Source organism: Lissotriton helveticus, chromosome 11 (assembly GCF_964261635.1).
Source record: "Lissotriton helveticus chromosome 11, aLisHel1.1, whole genome shotgun sequence".
Classification (NCBI taxonomy): domain Eukaryota; kingdom Metazoa; phylum Chordata; class Amphibia; order Caudata; family Salamandridae; genus Lissotriton; species Lissotriton helveticus.
The window spans coordinates 911,705,224-911,719,881 of record NC_136072.1 but is presented as its reverse complement, the minus strand read 5'-3'; the positions used below and the strand labels follow the sequence as shown (position 1 = coordinate 911,719,881).

At 42.9% G+C, this 14,658-nt stretch overlaps 1 protein-coding gene across 1 annotated transcript in view; it reads right to left on the bottom strand.

Annotated features, from left to right (window-relative positions):
• Window positions 1-14,658, bottom strand: part of RASAL1 (RAS protein activator like 1) — a 780,163-nt gene that overhangs the window by 72,103 nt on the left and 693,402 nt on the right. The window contains exon 16 of the mRNA XM_078667168.1: window positions 5,487-5,659. Within this exon, the coding sequence (XP_078523294.1) occupies window positions 5,487-5,659 (173 nt within the window). The remainder of the gene's footprint in view (window positions 1-5,486; window positions 5,660-14,658) is intronic.

Genomic DNA, 14,658 nt, shown 5'->3' with positions numbered 1-14,658 from the left:
CGTCGATTGACAGTGATGTCTCAACGTCGATCGACAGTGCTGTGTCAACGTCAATCGACGGTGATGGGTAGACGGCGAGTGATGCGAAGTTCTCGACGGCGATCTTGCAACCGTCTGCAGTGGGCTTCTCGATGCCAAATGTGTTCTCGCCATTGGAGCAGCCACCGTTGTCGACCTTCACCTCAACGTTACATGTCAACGTCGTTTCAACCCAGACCCCTTGGTTGGCAGTGACCAGGTCGCCGCTTTTCCTCTCGACTTCGTGGTCTTCGATGTCGACCGGGAACTATGCAGTTTTTCAGCCTGTCTTCTGCTGGGGAGCACCCAGAGGCTGAAGAAAGGGTCCTGGTAGAGGACAGACTCTCCTTGCCCTGAAGCCTCACCTGATGACTGGAACTGCTGTTTTCTATGTTCTTCTGCTCTCTGAAGGCGAATCCTCACCCTGTCTCGCAGAGTACGCTTGGAAAAGGTTTTGCAGATGGAACAGGAGTCAGGAACGTGAGTAGCAGGTAGACAATTAATACATACTCTATGAGGATCAGATTTGGCCTTCTTCCTTCCACAATCTGGACACTTATCAAAAAAAGATGGCATTTTTTAAAATAAACAGTGGTAATTTCTGTCAGAAAAAGGCAGGAAAAGGTAGGGAAGGACCAAAGACGTCTAGTGAAACACTCAGAGTTCAAATTTGTCGAGCTCAATGCTCTAGGGTCCTGTTAGAAGGAGCCAGAAAAAAGAACTGAAGTAACTTCCATTGATTGTGCATCATGGGATATTGGTGGTCTCTGAGTTTTCTTAAAGTCTAGTTTAAGACATACAATGGCAGCCAATGAGGGCTACTCTGTCCCACCCTTTCATCGCTATCATGAAAAAGGAGTTTTGTGAAGTGGGGGTTTTCTGGGTGTTAAACACCATAAAAAAAAGAAATTACACAAACATAGTAGTATGGCATCTTTTTCACTTCAAGATGAAGTTGTGGCCTTTGTAGCCTATTTAGTTAGGCTGCATTATTGTCTTTTCTATCTCTTAAGTGTCTTTACAGGTCTTCCTGAAGAAAGGCGAAAAATATCCACTTGAGAAGATATATCTAAAGAAGTGCTCTGTGGTCCCGGCACGTGGGCGGGACTATTCAAGTGCTTATGACTATATCTGGAAATCCCCTGCAAGAGAACTCAAATTCATCTTAAATCATCTCGCTTTCAGAAAAGTTCTTAAAACCCTTCTTTTTTGTTAATTATGGTTGCTGATGTTTACGACTTCACTTCTGCTAATACCAGAAGACCTCTGAGTGGCAAAGTTCTACCAACAACTTATTACAGGAAGAACCACTGTACTCCACAGCTCTTTCAGCTTTACTTCACAGGTTCTTGAAGACTAACAAGGTCCACCCACTACTTAGAGAGTGCACTCCTGTACTCAACAACACTTCCAGGTTTCCTTCACAAGTTCATGTGGTATATATAGGTCTACTTCTCAGCTACTTCTTAGAGGGGGTGCCCCTCGCCTACACTGCCGTTCCAGCTTTCCCTCACATGTTACTTTCCTTTGTCATATGATTTATGTCAGCAACTTCTTACTGGATGCACTGCTCTACCTCACATCACTTTTAGCTTTCCTTCACAAGCTATTTAAGGCTATTGATGTCTATCACATACTTCTTAAAGAGCGTACTGCTCTACACTCCAGCACTTAAAGCTTTTGTTCACTGTCTTCTCATGTCTACAGTGGTCTGCCCACTGCCTATTAGTGGATGCCTGCTGTATCCCACAGCACAATCTCCTCTCCTTCTCAAATATACAGACACTACAGGGCGACTTTTGGCATTTCCTACTTCGCAATCCCATTTATTATACAGCACTTTCTGTTCTGCTCTATTCAGCTCTAGAGGTATCTACCAGCTTTGCTCCTTTGCATTAGTTTGGTTCTCTGTAGTCACATACCCTGGGTGGTTGTGATGTGGTCAGCTAGGATGAGGCAGCAAAACCCTGCGTCAGCCTTGATGGTTCTGCTCCTGGTGTACTATCAGGGCTCTTGGACGTGCAATGCTGAGATGATGGAAATGGATGTCACGACTGGTGCAGCAGGTCTATTTGAATGTTTGCTGTTAGAAATTTTGATAAGGATTTAATCTTTTGTTACGAGGGGAATTGTTCATTCTAACCATTTGTCCTGGTCAAATAGTTGTTTGAAAAGCATGGATTTCAACTCTTTCCTGAATCTTTGGATTTTTGATCAGTCCCTGAGGGACTTGCCCAAGCTGCTTCTTGTGCCTTAGTGACTTCCCTATTTGCTTCTCCAAATTCTGTTGGTGGTCAGGACTGAGAGGGTCATAAATTTGTGGGTCCCCCACCCTGTGAACTCCTGGTTTCCCTTACTCAGTTATAGGCAAAGAACTGGAAGGATCACCATCAACAGAACTTCAGCTAGATTTTCAAGTTGAAACTCTTGACCTAATCGCTGACACCCACAGTAGCACTTTCCCCACCCTATTAAGTGTGGTACGACCAGCAGTAGAATTCCCGATCTGGGAACAGCAAGTAAGACATGGCAGTTAAAGGAAGGGAGGTTGCTGAATGACCCCCCACGTGCAGGAAGAGAACTTCATGTGAGTCAGGGCCAGTGTTTTTTTTGGTTTTTAAGAACAAACTCACACTTTAGGAAGTAATTCTAGAAAAATAAAAGCATCTGCTGAGCAGGCATAGTAAACTTGTTGCCCACTCAGCAAACTCTAGGCTTTAGACCAACAGCCACCGCAGCAGTTGCCAGGGAAGATTTTTCATACTAGACGTCAAATGATCCAACTTCTTAGAAGAAAAAGTACAGTTTAGTCATTTTGTTCTCTGTCCTCTGCAGTCCAAGGATCTGTTTTTGGGTAGACCTACACATAGGGTATGACAACAGTCCACGTATGGGATTATCAAGGCCCTTATATGGTGTATGCAGTGAATCATTTAGTGCAGAGGTGCAGCCTTCATAAAAAATTGACTTGGAGGGAGAAGGATAGATCAGAATAAAATACACGTTTATTAGTTCTTTAATGTATGTGATGAGACTGTAAGGCCTCAAAGAGTTAGGGGCCAAGTGAATGGTAACCGGCCCTGAACTGCTTCCAACCAGGAATACCTTTGATTCGGTTCCATTTAGGCTCATGTAGCTCTCCATCCATAAACATCAATGGCAAGTCACAATGCGAGATGTGCAATCTCTACTCTCTGCCCCATCAGAGATTGAGATGGGTTTCATCCACATACTTGGTCCCTATCCCACCAAGCAAAGGTGGCGCTGTTGGACCACCTATGCAAAGTGACCGGGGTGAACAAAAGTTGGAAGAGGATGGAACCATAAGGGTTTCTTCATGTAATTTTCTACATGCCATATTTCAATCAGCCTACTCAGATCACTTGCCTGCTATCTGAGAGGAAGTCAGTCATCCATGTGAGTGCAAGGTCTTAAATACTTAACGCTTCACTGGAAGCTAGGTGGTATCTGGTGCTCCACTATGTCTGGAAAATCCAAAGGGGTTAGCTTCCTGTTGTGAAGTAAAACACTGGTATTCATGAACATGTGGAGTTGGCAGGTTTCATTGTTCTCTAGTTTATGACATGCATACTGAATGTCTGAGATCAGTTTGTTGTTGGATTTATCGCTGGTTTTCTGTCTGCCACAGGCTTCCTGAGAAGTGGCATTGTTATAACATGTTTCAGGGTTCCAGGAACTGGGCCGAAGGATGATAATATCTGAGAATTATAGAGAAGCGCATTGAGGAAACAAGCACATGCATTAATGTCCTATTGACATTCTCTGAAGGAAAGGTATTGTTCAACAATAGTGGAAAAGAGGATAAAAGCATTCCTGAGAAAGAGGATCGGTTGGTAGTTTTGTAACTCAGAAATGAACCCTCAGTTTAGTAGTTCTTGCTAGAAGACCCTCATGCCTTACAAAAAGGATCACGATAACCCCTTTTAAAAGGTTTCAGATTAACCACGACTTGAAAGCTCTTACAGCTTTGGTAAAGGACTAAACAAAAAAGTACCAAGTCAAGCTCTTTCCATGGATCTGCCTCGTGGCAGCCCAACTCATTGACAGTCAAAAGCGTTGCTCCCTAACACGGATATTACCCTAAGCTTATCTCAGTACATCTTATCTCTTAGGTCTTATGGTCACTGACACCAAGTTGAGCATACCTTAGTACACCATCCTCACTTCCTCACTGAGGGTCCAGCAACCACTGACATGACACGAAGGTAACCTACCCTTGGTAGATCATCTTGACAGGTCTCATGCTCAACAATACAAATATAAATTCATCTATGTAGTAGACCTTTCTGGCACCAAGCTCTGACTTTTTAATAGGGTCCCACACTCATTGAGACCAGCTGAGCTACCACTGGAAGTGCAAGAGACATTCTCTCAGTATTACACACTGTGAGGTCCACCACATAAAATGACAGCAAGACAAACTTTCTCCAGCAGCGCAGTCGCATGGGCTCTAAATACATCGAAAGCATTCGGCGTTCTCTCAACGCATAAATCTCATGGGCTTCACACAACCGACATCCTGCGGTGGTCTCCAATAATGAGTCAAATGTTCGAATGACACCATGTTTTATCTCTCCCATGACTGATACATCGAGTGTACAGCACATGGCGATACTGTGTTGTACTCCCCCAGAGCTCTAGCAACCAAGGCTCCACACTCGCTTATACCTTGGTTTTGGCTTCCAGTACTAATGCATTGAGGCTATAACACTACTTCCAGTTCTACTATGGGAGCTCTCATTACCACAGCATTTTAGGCTTCACACTCATCGACAATGTTGGGCTCTATCACAGTAAACAAGCTAAGTTCTCCCATTGATCATGGGTTCCGCACTCTCAGAACCCATGATGATTTTACTCCATTTGTACACACTGAACTACCCCAATACCATGGCCTCATCGACGCAGCACTCACAGTCACAATGCTGATCTCTCAATAGCTGTACTCTCCCAGTGCTATAGCCTCATGTTTTTCACTCTCCTAGACACCACACTTGGGGCCCAATTCCCAAAGGCAAACTTAGACGAAAGCCTAACTTTATGACTTTCGGTATTCACAAAGGGCATTTACGAGTAGTAAAATTAGACTTCTGTCTCAGTTTAACTTAAGTTTTGGTCTTACGTTTAACTGAGACCAAAAGTCTAGTCTCAGTTAAACATAAGACCAAAACTTAAGTTGAACTGAGACAAAAGTCTATCTTTACTACTCGTAAATGGCCGTTGTGAATAATGAAAGTAGTAAAGTTATACTTTCGTCTCAGTTTACATTTGTGAATTCGTCCCTTAGCACTTATCTTTCTTACACCAGTAAGCTCACCCAGTACTACAGACTCATGGATCCACACTCACTTTAGATAAGCTGAGAATTCCTGATAACTTGCATTAGGCTACCAAATTAATTCACCCTGATAAGATGTCTCCTTCTTAAGATCTGCAGTGTAGCTCACCTGCCAGTCGGGTGACTTGGAGTACGACAGTGTTTCGCTGCTCAGCCAGAAGTAGCGTTTCTTGAAGGTGAAGCGGGTAACCAGGTGCACACCTTCCGCCTTGCGCTTATGAAGATATCCTTCCTTGATTGTCACTGAGGGGTGAAACAGTGCCCGTTGCTGCAGCTCACTCACTGTCACACACAGAAAGATGATAAGTGTTAGACAGAGAAGAACCTTCCTAGAAGCTTCAGAAAAGGTTGTCAACCAAAATAGCACCCCTTACAGAGTAAGTAAGGCTGGGGTGCGCCTCTTTCACAAACATTGCCAACTTAGATAATACGAGCCCATCAATCAGAAAAACAAAATATATTGAAGAAGGACTGTTAAGTGGGATTAGCACAACCATTTTAGATCCACAATTTTGACCTACACATATTTGGATCCTAGACACAAAAACACAGAGTTAAGGTATATAGCACTATTCATATAACCAATGTGTGGATGGAGTACATAAACTCGAGCACAAAATGCCCACAGAGGGTTACTCATATTCTAAGATACCACATGGATCTATTAAATATTCAATGATGCCAAAAATGAAATTTGATAAGTAAAACCTCATCAGTTATGATGAATTTTATTTTGACTTAATGAATAGCGTTATCAAGGACTTTGAAGACACACCATGTTACGACTGTGAGATGATCTTTTGTTCTATTTCTAATTTTTGACTAGTACGTTAAATGTGATTTTGATTGAATGGAGGATAATGAGGACAAACCTCCAGTCAGGAACCAAAAGGCATCTGTTCTTCTATGCCACCTCACTGCAGGAAATAAATTACTTATCAGATCGTACAACTGGGCGATTTTTCTGTTTTTCGAGAATGTCCTGATATTTGCGAGGAACCTGCCTCTGACTGCCCTGCCTGATTCACACTCGGGCAGGGCAAATCGGCTTTGAGAGCAACATGGCACTGGGACTAATATTATGCTGCAAACCTGCCCTCCACCCTTTGAAACACTTATTGGATGAAACACAATTTTTCACACCAGAGGGTTGGCCGAGACCGTTCCAGAGGCCACAGAATGGGGACCTACTCCTGCGACTACTAGGAGGTAATAGTAGCAGCATGTGCCTGACCTCGAGAATCTGACTCTGAGTTGGTTGGCATCACATTATGCAGTGATTGCTTTTATTCTGATGAAAGGCAGGAGAAAGTCATTTGAAGCAACAGAAGCTCTGTTTGACAACAGCGCTGTTTTATGAGCAGATTGAAGGAATCAAGTAGCAAAGCGGTAAAGGAATTAACCCTGTGTGTCCACTATCATTAGGGCAAAAGCTTGAATAAATAGTGAAGCTTCACCTGACTGGACTGAGTAAATGATGTAAGGTAACCTTCCTGCAAAATTACAATGGTGTAGGAATGGGTTCAGAGAAGTCTTCGGACTTACACAATCCCCTACTGTGAGAACCTAAATCTAAAACTGCTAGAGGAACAGGCATGTGTTCTAAATGAAAGCGAACACTACTGGTGAATGTGAAGACTTTAAGAATGTGGTCCATAATTTTGAACATTTGGGGAAAGAGCTTACCAATGTATTGCATCAGGAAACAGTGATGGTAATCATATGTGCCATGGCTATTCCCCTGGAGAGGTTTTGAGGAGGATATCAACTTGTGTGAATGAAGGAAATCATTATATACCAAGCAAGATTATACTAGTGGCTGGGTAATTAAATATGCAAAAACATTTGACAGAAACAGACAAACACAAGAAATGGTCTCCGTTGAAGTAAGCCTGATTTTGAGGAACCCACGAGGTCCAGCCCTGATCAACATTCTCGGGCCACTTTTGTAGGCGAACGTTGTATGTCATGTAGAGCTCAACAACCACAAAGAAGAACAAATGGATACCCAAGAGGTGGAGCCATTAATTTTCAAATTGATGACTTCGAGATGGCATGTGCTACTTCTGTTGATTTCCCCGATCCACAGCGCCAGGATGCTCCTTTCGGAGCGACAGTTCGCGCTTTATAAATTCCAAATTAACAATAACATTAACATTAACATTAACTTATGACTGGAGCCTTGAAATGCTTGATCTATTATGGTGATACCATACACATACTCAGTGACATGGGTATTGTGACCAATGCTTATAGCAAGAGGGGTTTATAAATCCTGCAATTTTTCCATTCTATCTTATGGCTCTATTGACGTATTTAATGAAGAACTAACAGAAGAGTAAAAAATTGGAGCTGTGAGGTTTTTTAAATATTATAAGAAAATAATGTATCCTGGTCACAATTTAGCACTATCAAATCCGATGGAATTAAAAATCCTTAATTATAATTCCATCTCAAAATCGAGGAAACAGTGCTATCTATAGCCTGAGGATAAGAATGACACTGAGTCACATACACCATATGAATGCCTCTGCATGTTTTTTTAGTTTAGAGAAAAAATAAAAGTGAGAACTAATGGTTAAATACCATCACTGCCTTACAAATTGGAAGAATGCTGATATTAAGCCTGGTAAATATAATTTCCAGAAAATCAACAACTCTGGAATTCCCAAGCTATAGTTATCACCCAAACGTGCATAAAGATCTACAGAACACCTGTGGCACGTTAGTCTCACCAAATCATTTGGAAAAAAAACATACCTATACATAAATCACTTTCTTTTTCCCCTTGGGGAAGCTTTGCCATCCTGGTTGAGGGACACTACTGACTTCATAGCTAAAATTTTAATATTCACTGAGAATGCATATTGATTATGGCTACATTAGATATGGATGCGCTGTATACCTGCATCAACCACAGGGATGAAAGTAGTGCCTGCCATCACTTTTGGAGATTGAGACCCATTAACCAATATGAGCATTCCATGATGTTACTGAAAATTATTAGTTTTGTCTTACAGGTAAGTTTTCCTGTTGCAGGATGAGACATCAAGAAAATTAGGGAATTGCAAAAGGCAGCCACTTCGCCCTCATTGATGCGGGTGCCCAGAGAATTATTTGGTATAGTTTACTGAGGTTTCACATTTAAATGAATTCAACTTGATATTTATAATAATAATACCACTGCATAATTTTTGAACTTGAAATTATAAATTAAAGAGGGGACCAGTATTCTTCATGCTACCAATAATTGGACGATATCTCTCAAATTGAGCATTCCCTATGGGGAATTGCTATACTCTAGCACAGAGGGAGGTTCTTAACAGGTTAAGTTTCAGATGTTAAAACAGTTTAGAGCCAGTGGCGGCCGGCACAGGTAAGAGCGGTGAGGCAGGGCGGAGTCGACGGATGACAGGGTAGGTCAAATGAAATAAAAAAATAATAAGACCACTTACCTTGCGCTTGCTGCATTGCCGAGTCAGCAATGCTGCAAGTGCAAGGTAAGTGGTTCTAATTATTTTTAAATCTAAATTTACCTACACAGTCATTTGTCGACTCGCCCCCACCCCGTCCTGCCCCCACCCCGTCGCTTTTACCTGAGCCAGCCATCGCTGTTCAGAGCTAGGAATTATCCAGAAATATATTCAGCGCCAAGAAACCGGTTGGTGTACGTGCACTATATAAATATTTTTAACATAAAATATTAAAAGCAGCATCCTTCTTAGTGGAATCACATAACAGGGAAGCTTTGTTTACACAATCAAGAGTTGATGAATCCCGGAGAAGAAAGCAACCTGGGCACCCTGAACGGGGCTTGCATTGGACCCTCGCTGCAAATGTTTGAATGATTGATGGGGATGTGCTGTGGATGGGGGGGTGAGGAAGAGCCTAGGACTAGGGAAGCTGTGAAGATTGTGTTGTATGTTTTATGACCGTTGTTAATGCAAAAAACAATAAAAATGTATTTTAAAAAAAAGAGTTGATGAATCGAAAACAAGAAGGTAGGGTACAATTGGGTGTATTACCACATTCAGCAGCCCGCCGTATGTTATTAAGATGACAGTAATGAAGCAGTAGAATATGATGCAAAATGAAATTGGAAAAATGGGAGGCAAATCAAATAACTTATACAAGAAATGTCTTGATGTAAGACTTAAGGCCCTATTACGATACCCACGCCATAGCAGAAACAGGACCGCGTGACAAGAAGTTGGCGGTCCCGCTGCCATTATTTGGATGTGACCACCTGCATGGCAGTCGGAAGGTGTATACTTACCATTGCAGCTTGTGCTGCGAGCCACGGCACAAGCCGCAATAGAAAATATACACTTCGGAAACATCCATGCACCGTGTGGCAAGCACCATTCGGTGCCTGCCACACGCTTTATGGATGTTTAGGGGGCACCAGATGAGCCCCCCAGGGCCCCTGGCGGAGGGTCACAGGGGCCCTGCTGTGGGCCCCCAAAGACCCTTTCCGCCACCCTTTTGATGTCGGAGGAACCAGCATGAAAAGGCTGGCGGAAAAGAGGATCGTAATGCGGCAGTCTGATGATGTCGGTGGAACCGACACCGGTGTGCAGTCCGTGTGGGTCCTACCAACATCGTAATGAGGCCCATTAGTGGCGAGAAGCCATTTGCCACCAACTGAAACTGGAAATTGACTAGTTGGCACCAAAAGTTTATTTTATTGTGATAGGTGCAAGGCTTTTAAATTTAATTGTGATAGTAAAGAAAATGTTTCTCCCCCATGTAATATTTGAAGGATAACCAAACACATAATATTGCAATCTGACTAATACTGTGTATGTTTTGAGATGCTCTTGTAAACTTACGTGTGCCAGAAGTAGTTTATTCCAGTTGTGAAATGGAAGTTGTAACATATAAGAGCAATAACAAACACTGATGCAAAAGTCCGGTGGCAAGACACTTCACAACACTCCTCAATAGGGATTGGGCTCACCTCAGATACTTTGATATGAACAGAGTGCCTAAAATCCAAGAGAGGGTGATGCAATCTTGGAGTTAAGAAGACTAGAATCACTGTATACAACTGGTCAAGAGACGTGAACCAACAGGGTTAAACAGCAGGGAGGGGCTTAATGAGGATATATAATATGCGTGTCCAGTGCCTAATTTGAGCAGGTGGTTTCCGGTGATCGGCACCCGCACCTAATTATCAACACCGGCGCTTGTGGGAGTCTGTCACAAGGTGACACTATCTAAGATGACCACAACAACAGTCAATTATTAATTCATTATACATTAAAAATCACTATTACCTGCCGCTCAAACCATTCATATAGGTTTGGGGGCCTGGAATATTCTGAATTGTCACACTTATAGGAGTGTGATGGTTAGTACATTGGCATCATGGTAGGGGCAATGTGTATTTGAAGGTATAGTGGCCTCCTGACGAGACCCTTGGCACTTATTTTTTTTACAAATTAAGCACTGTAACGTGTCTGCAATCATACTAAGATTACATTACATATATATACACCTATAGACATACACACACACACGTACGCACATGCACACACACACACATACATGTTGACGCAAACATATATCACACACCTTTAGGGGCTTTAAGCCAGCCCTCTTCATTGGTTGGTCTGTTTTTTTTAAAACAGATTTTATTGGCATTTTAATTTCTTTTCACATATCAGTATACATCCATTTAAACATCATTAGTACATAATTTGGTTGTTCCGCAGCGTACTCGCTACCTAGTTGACAATAGCTCCTGGTGTTTGTACTCTTCACTATTCATCGTTGTCCGTTGCTAGGGATCATATTCCTACCAATGCTATTCTCCTTTCATTGGTTTGTCTGTTGATGTGTCATTCATATTTTCCTCCCGCCAACTACAGCATGGGTCAATGGTCATCCTACTTCAGCTATTGATTATCTTCATGTGAGAATCAGCATTCATGCACATCCACGCATAGAGTAGTGACCGTCAGTGCCAGGGACAGCTATGGCAATGTGTGCTTCTTGAGACCAAAAAATATTTGAATTTTTAGCTAATATTTGTCACATTGAGAATGGCCCAGCAGCTCCCCCAACCATAGAGTTTTACAAAATCTACGATGAAATGAAATAGGCATTGACAAAGCGGAAAGGATTGCAGCGAGAGCCAGACCTTTTGACTTTGTTAGTGCCTCTTTCTGTTTGATTTTAGATATTGGACTGTACGGGAGTGGGCTGTAACATGACTACCCCTAAGGACTTTATTGGGAAATCTCCGAGTGACTAACCCTAATATGATACCGATACAATAAATTGACTTTATAATAGCAGTGTACTCACCATGGACCTACCATGAAATACATTGCAACTTGTGAGGTTGTATATTGTCCAATATTCTTTTTCAGTATAACTGAAGGTTTACCAGGTCAATGTGATTACTTATGATGTGAGGAGCCCACTCCTGACACAACGATACTGCATTTTACGTAGTCTATCCACACAATGACTTAATGAATAGTGCTATCAGGGATTTTGAAGAAAGACAATGCTACCACGGAAAGTTGATCTTTTCTCCTATTTTTTCACCAGTACTATAAACACATAATTATGTTTATGATTTTTGGGTGGATACCGTGGACAAGGTTGCGTTTGGGAGCCAACCCCCATCAGTTTTGCTGTACCACCTCACTGCATTAATTAAAACATTCATCAGACCGCACACATGCAATGATTTTCCAATTTTGGAGTGATTTTTGCTTGGTCACCTACTACACTCATCATACAGACCACAAGAAGTTAAGCCTCTAGACCTCTTTACAGGTTAAAGCTTTCCTTTTGGTAAATGACAACAGCCTCTAGCTACATGGTTACTTGAGCTACACTTTTCAGATACACAACCAGTGCTTTAAGTGGACCGGGTCTCACCGGTGCTGAGCACCAGCAGCTTTTTAAAGGGGCCTCAAAACGGGTCTCTATTGGGCTCTGTTTTGTGCCCTGGCACAGGCGGTCTGTTTTTCCCCCGACTGCAGTGACAGCAGGCACATCGATGTGCGCGTGCTCACACTGCTCACTATCACTAGTGGAGAAGTTACGGCATGAGTCTGACGTCATGCTAGGTGAGCGTTGTAGAGGAAGGGAAATCCTGTAAAGAGAGTAATTTTTCTCTGGATTCCCCTTCTCTTTTTGAAACGCAGGAGCAGCAACATCGTTGTGGTGTCACCAGGGCTTTAAGTGGAAGCTTTTTAAATATTATATACAACAACCATTGTTGCTGCTTATTTATCTTATGCAACTAACTACCATTGATGAAGCCAATAGTCCTGACTTGTTGTAGCTATAATGTTACTTGTTGTATCATATATCTGGATGCAATGACAGAAACAGCAAAATACAAGTCGGGCAGCACACTATGCTACGCACAGATTTTTACCCTATGTGTTTTTAAGCCACACCTTTAATTACATAGTCCACGCCCCTTTGAGAGACCCTCCCCGCCCAGTTTTTTCATCCCACTTAAAGCCCTGTACACAACTCTCTGTAAACCTACCCTGCTATGTCTATAAACATCACTAAAGCAAGTCGTGTTGCACTGTGGCCAGGCCCTGTGTCCTACCTGCCATGGAACGCCCAAACCCTGCTACTCACAGCATTTTAAAAAGCAATTGTCAGGACCCCGGTGCTCTTGAGGTACCACACTGTTAGGAACCACCTTTTTTCTTGGACCCCACTTGACGAATCAGCGCATAACTTTGCACAAACAATCCAAGGTGGAAGAACTTTATGGGGAAAGTTTCGTGCAGATTTGTTAAATGGCGCCAAAGTTATTAAGAAAGCAAAAATACTCTTCCTATGAAAACTGTGTCCTAGCTGTAACTAAGCAGTGGTGACCACCACTTTGTGGATATATATACACATATATATCCACACAACATTCTTCATTTATGCTGGGAGCTCCCATCCCTGTCCAACGACTTCGTTTAGACAGACATGGGGCGTCCCACCATATAAATCACACACAGCAAGAGATATCGAAGCCCAAATCTGTAGAAAACAAGTGTTTATTTCCTTCAGAAAGGCAGCATTTCATTCACTCCTTTCTGACGCGTTCCGGCTGTTCCACATCAGACTTGTTCACAGGTGAACCAAAACATAATGCACAGCTTTGGGGTCCTTAAATCCAGATTAGGACGTGACCTCTAGTGAAAGCATACATTTGTAAATATTGCTTGTGTAATCTGACACAGACACCTCACTATCTCCGACTGAAAGCACCAGCTCCCAAATTTTTTACCAGAAAACTAATTAGTTGGGGGGTGGGGGGGCACAACACCCCAAACACCTCCCTGAAGCTAAGCCCCTGTTTGGAGGTCTACACCAGATTTACGGAATGCCTATTAACTAAATAAAATTAACTTCACTTGGATTCATTATATGTAAACATATAATATGTAGACAGCTTGAAGGTCATCCTTGGCCTACATGGGACACGCCTGCTGAAGGACATACTGGAATGCCATTAGAGCAGGCGGGAAAAGGCAAGAGCTAAAAAAAAAACGTGAAATGAGAACTTTCTGTAATACGGACCCTGGAGTGCTTTCAAAAACGCTTATTCCCTCTGGTTACAGAGGATGTGCTTTAAATGCCTGACTGGGCTGCAAGTTCTACTTGGCTTCGAGAGACTCGTTTGCTTGAGGTGACCTTCATGAAAAGCTCAGTCTGCTGGGCTAAATCAGAGATGTTTAAAGGCAAGGAAATGTGTGCAATTGCCCAAGGGGCACCCTGTGAAAGTGATTTTTAGGTCTCTGCTAGCGTAGGCTGCGCTTGCACAGTCTCGCTGGCGAGTTTTTATGTTTTACAGTACGGAGGTAAACGAGCCAGCTCTTCTCCATTGGCTGGCCTCCTAAACGGCAGCCAGCCATTGGAGAAGAGCTTTGTCTGTTACTTTAAGCCCCGTCCGTTTCGGATTGGGGGGCGTGTTTTTCCTGTCCTTTCTCTCTGTGACGTCTTCAGGAAATAACACGCCCCCCAGTCTGAAAAGGGTGGGGCTTAGAGCAAATGGCGAGCGCTTGTTATGTGTACTTTACTGGGAGAGTGCCGGGAGAATCGAGCTCTCTCTGCACCGCAGCTGGTTGTCACCCCGGAAGTTCACTGCAGATGTCCAAGCAGGCTACCATACATTCAGGCTACCCACTCGAATCAGACTGGAACTCTGTGCCTTCTGTGACGTGCAAGGCGTCGTTGTGGCTGCAGGAAGCACGGGCTTCTATTGACCTCATCGCTGCTCCAATGGTAGCCGAGCCTCCTGCGCA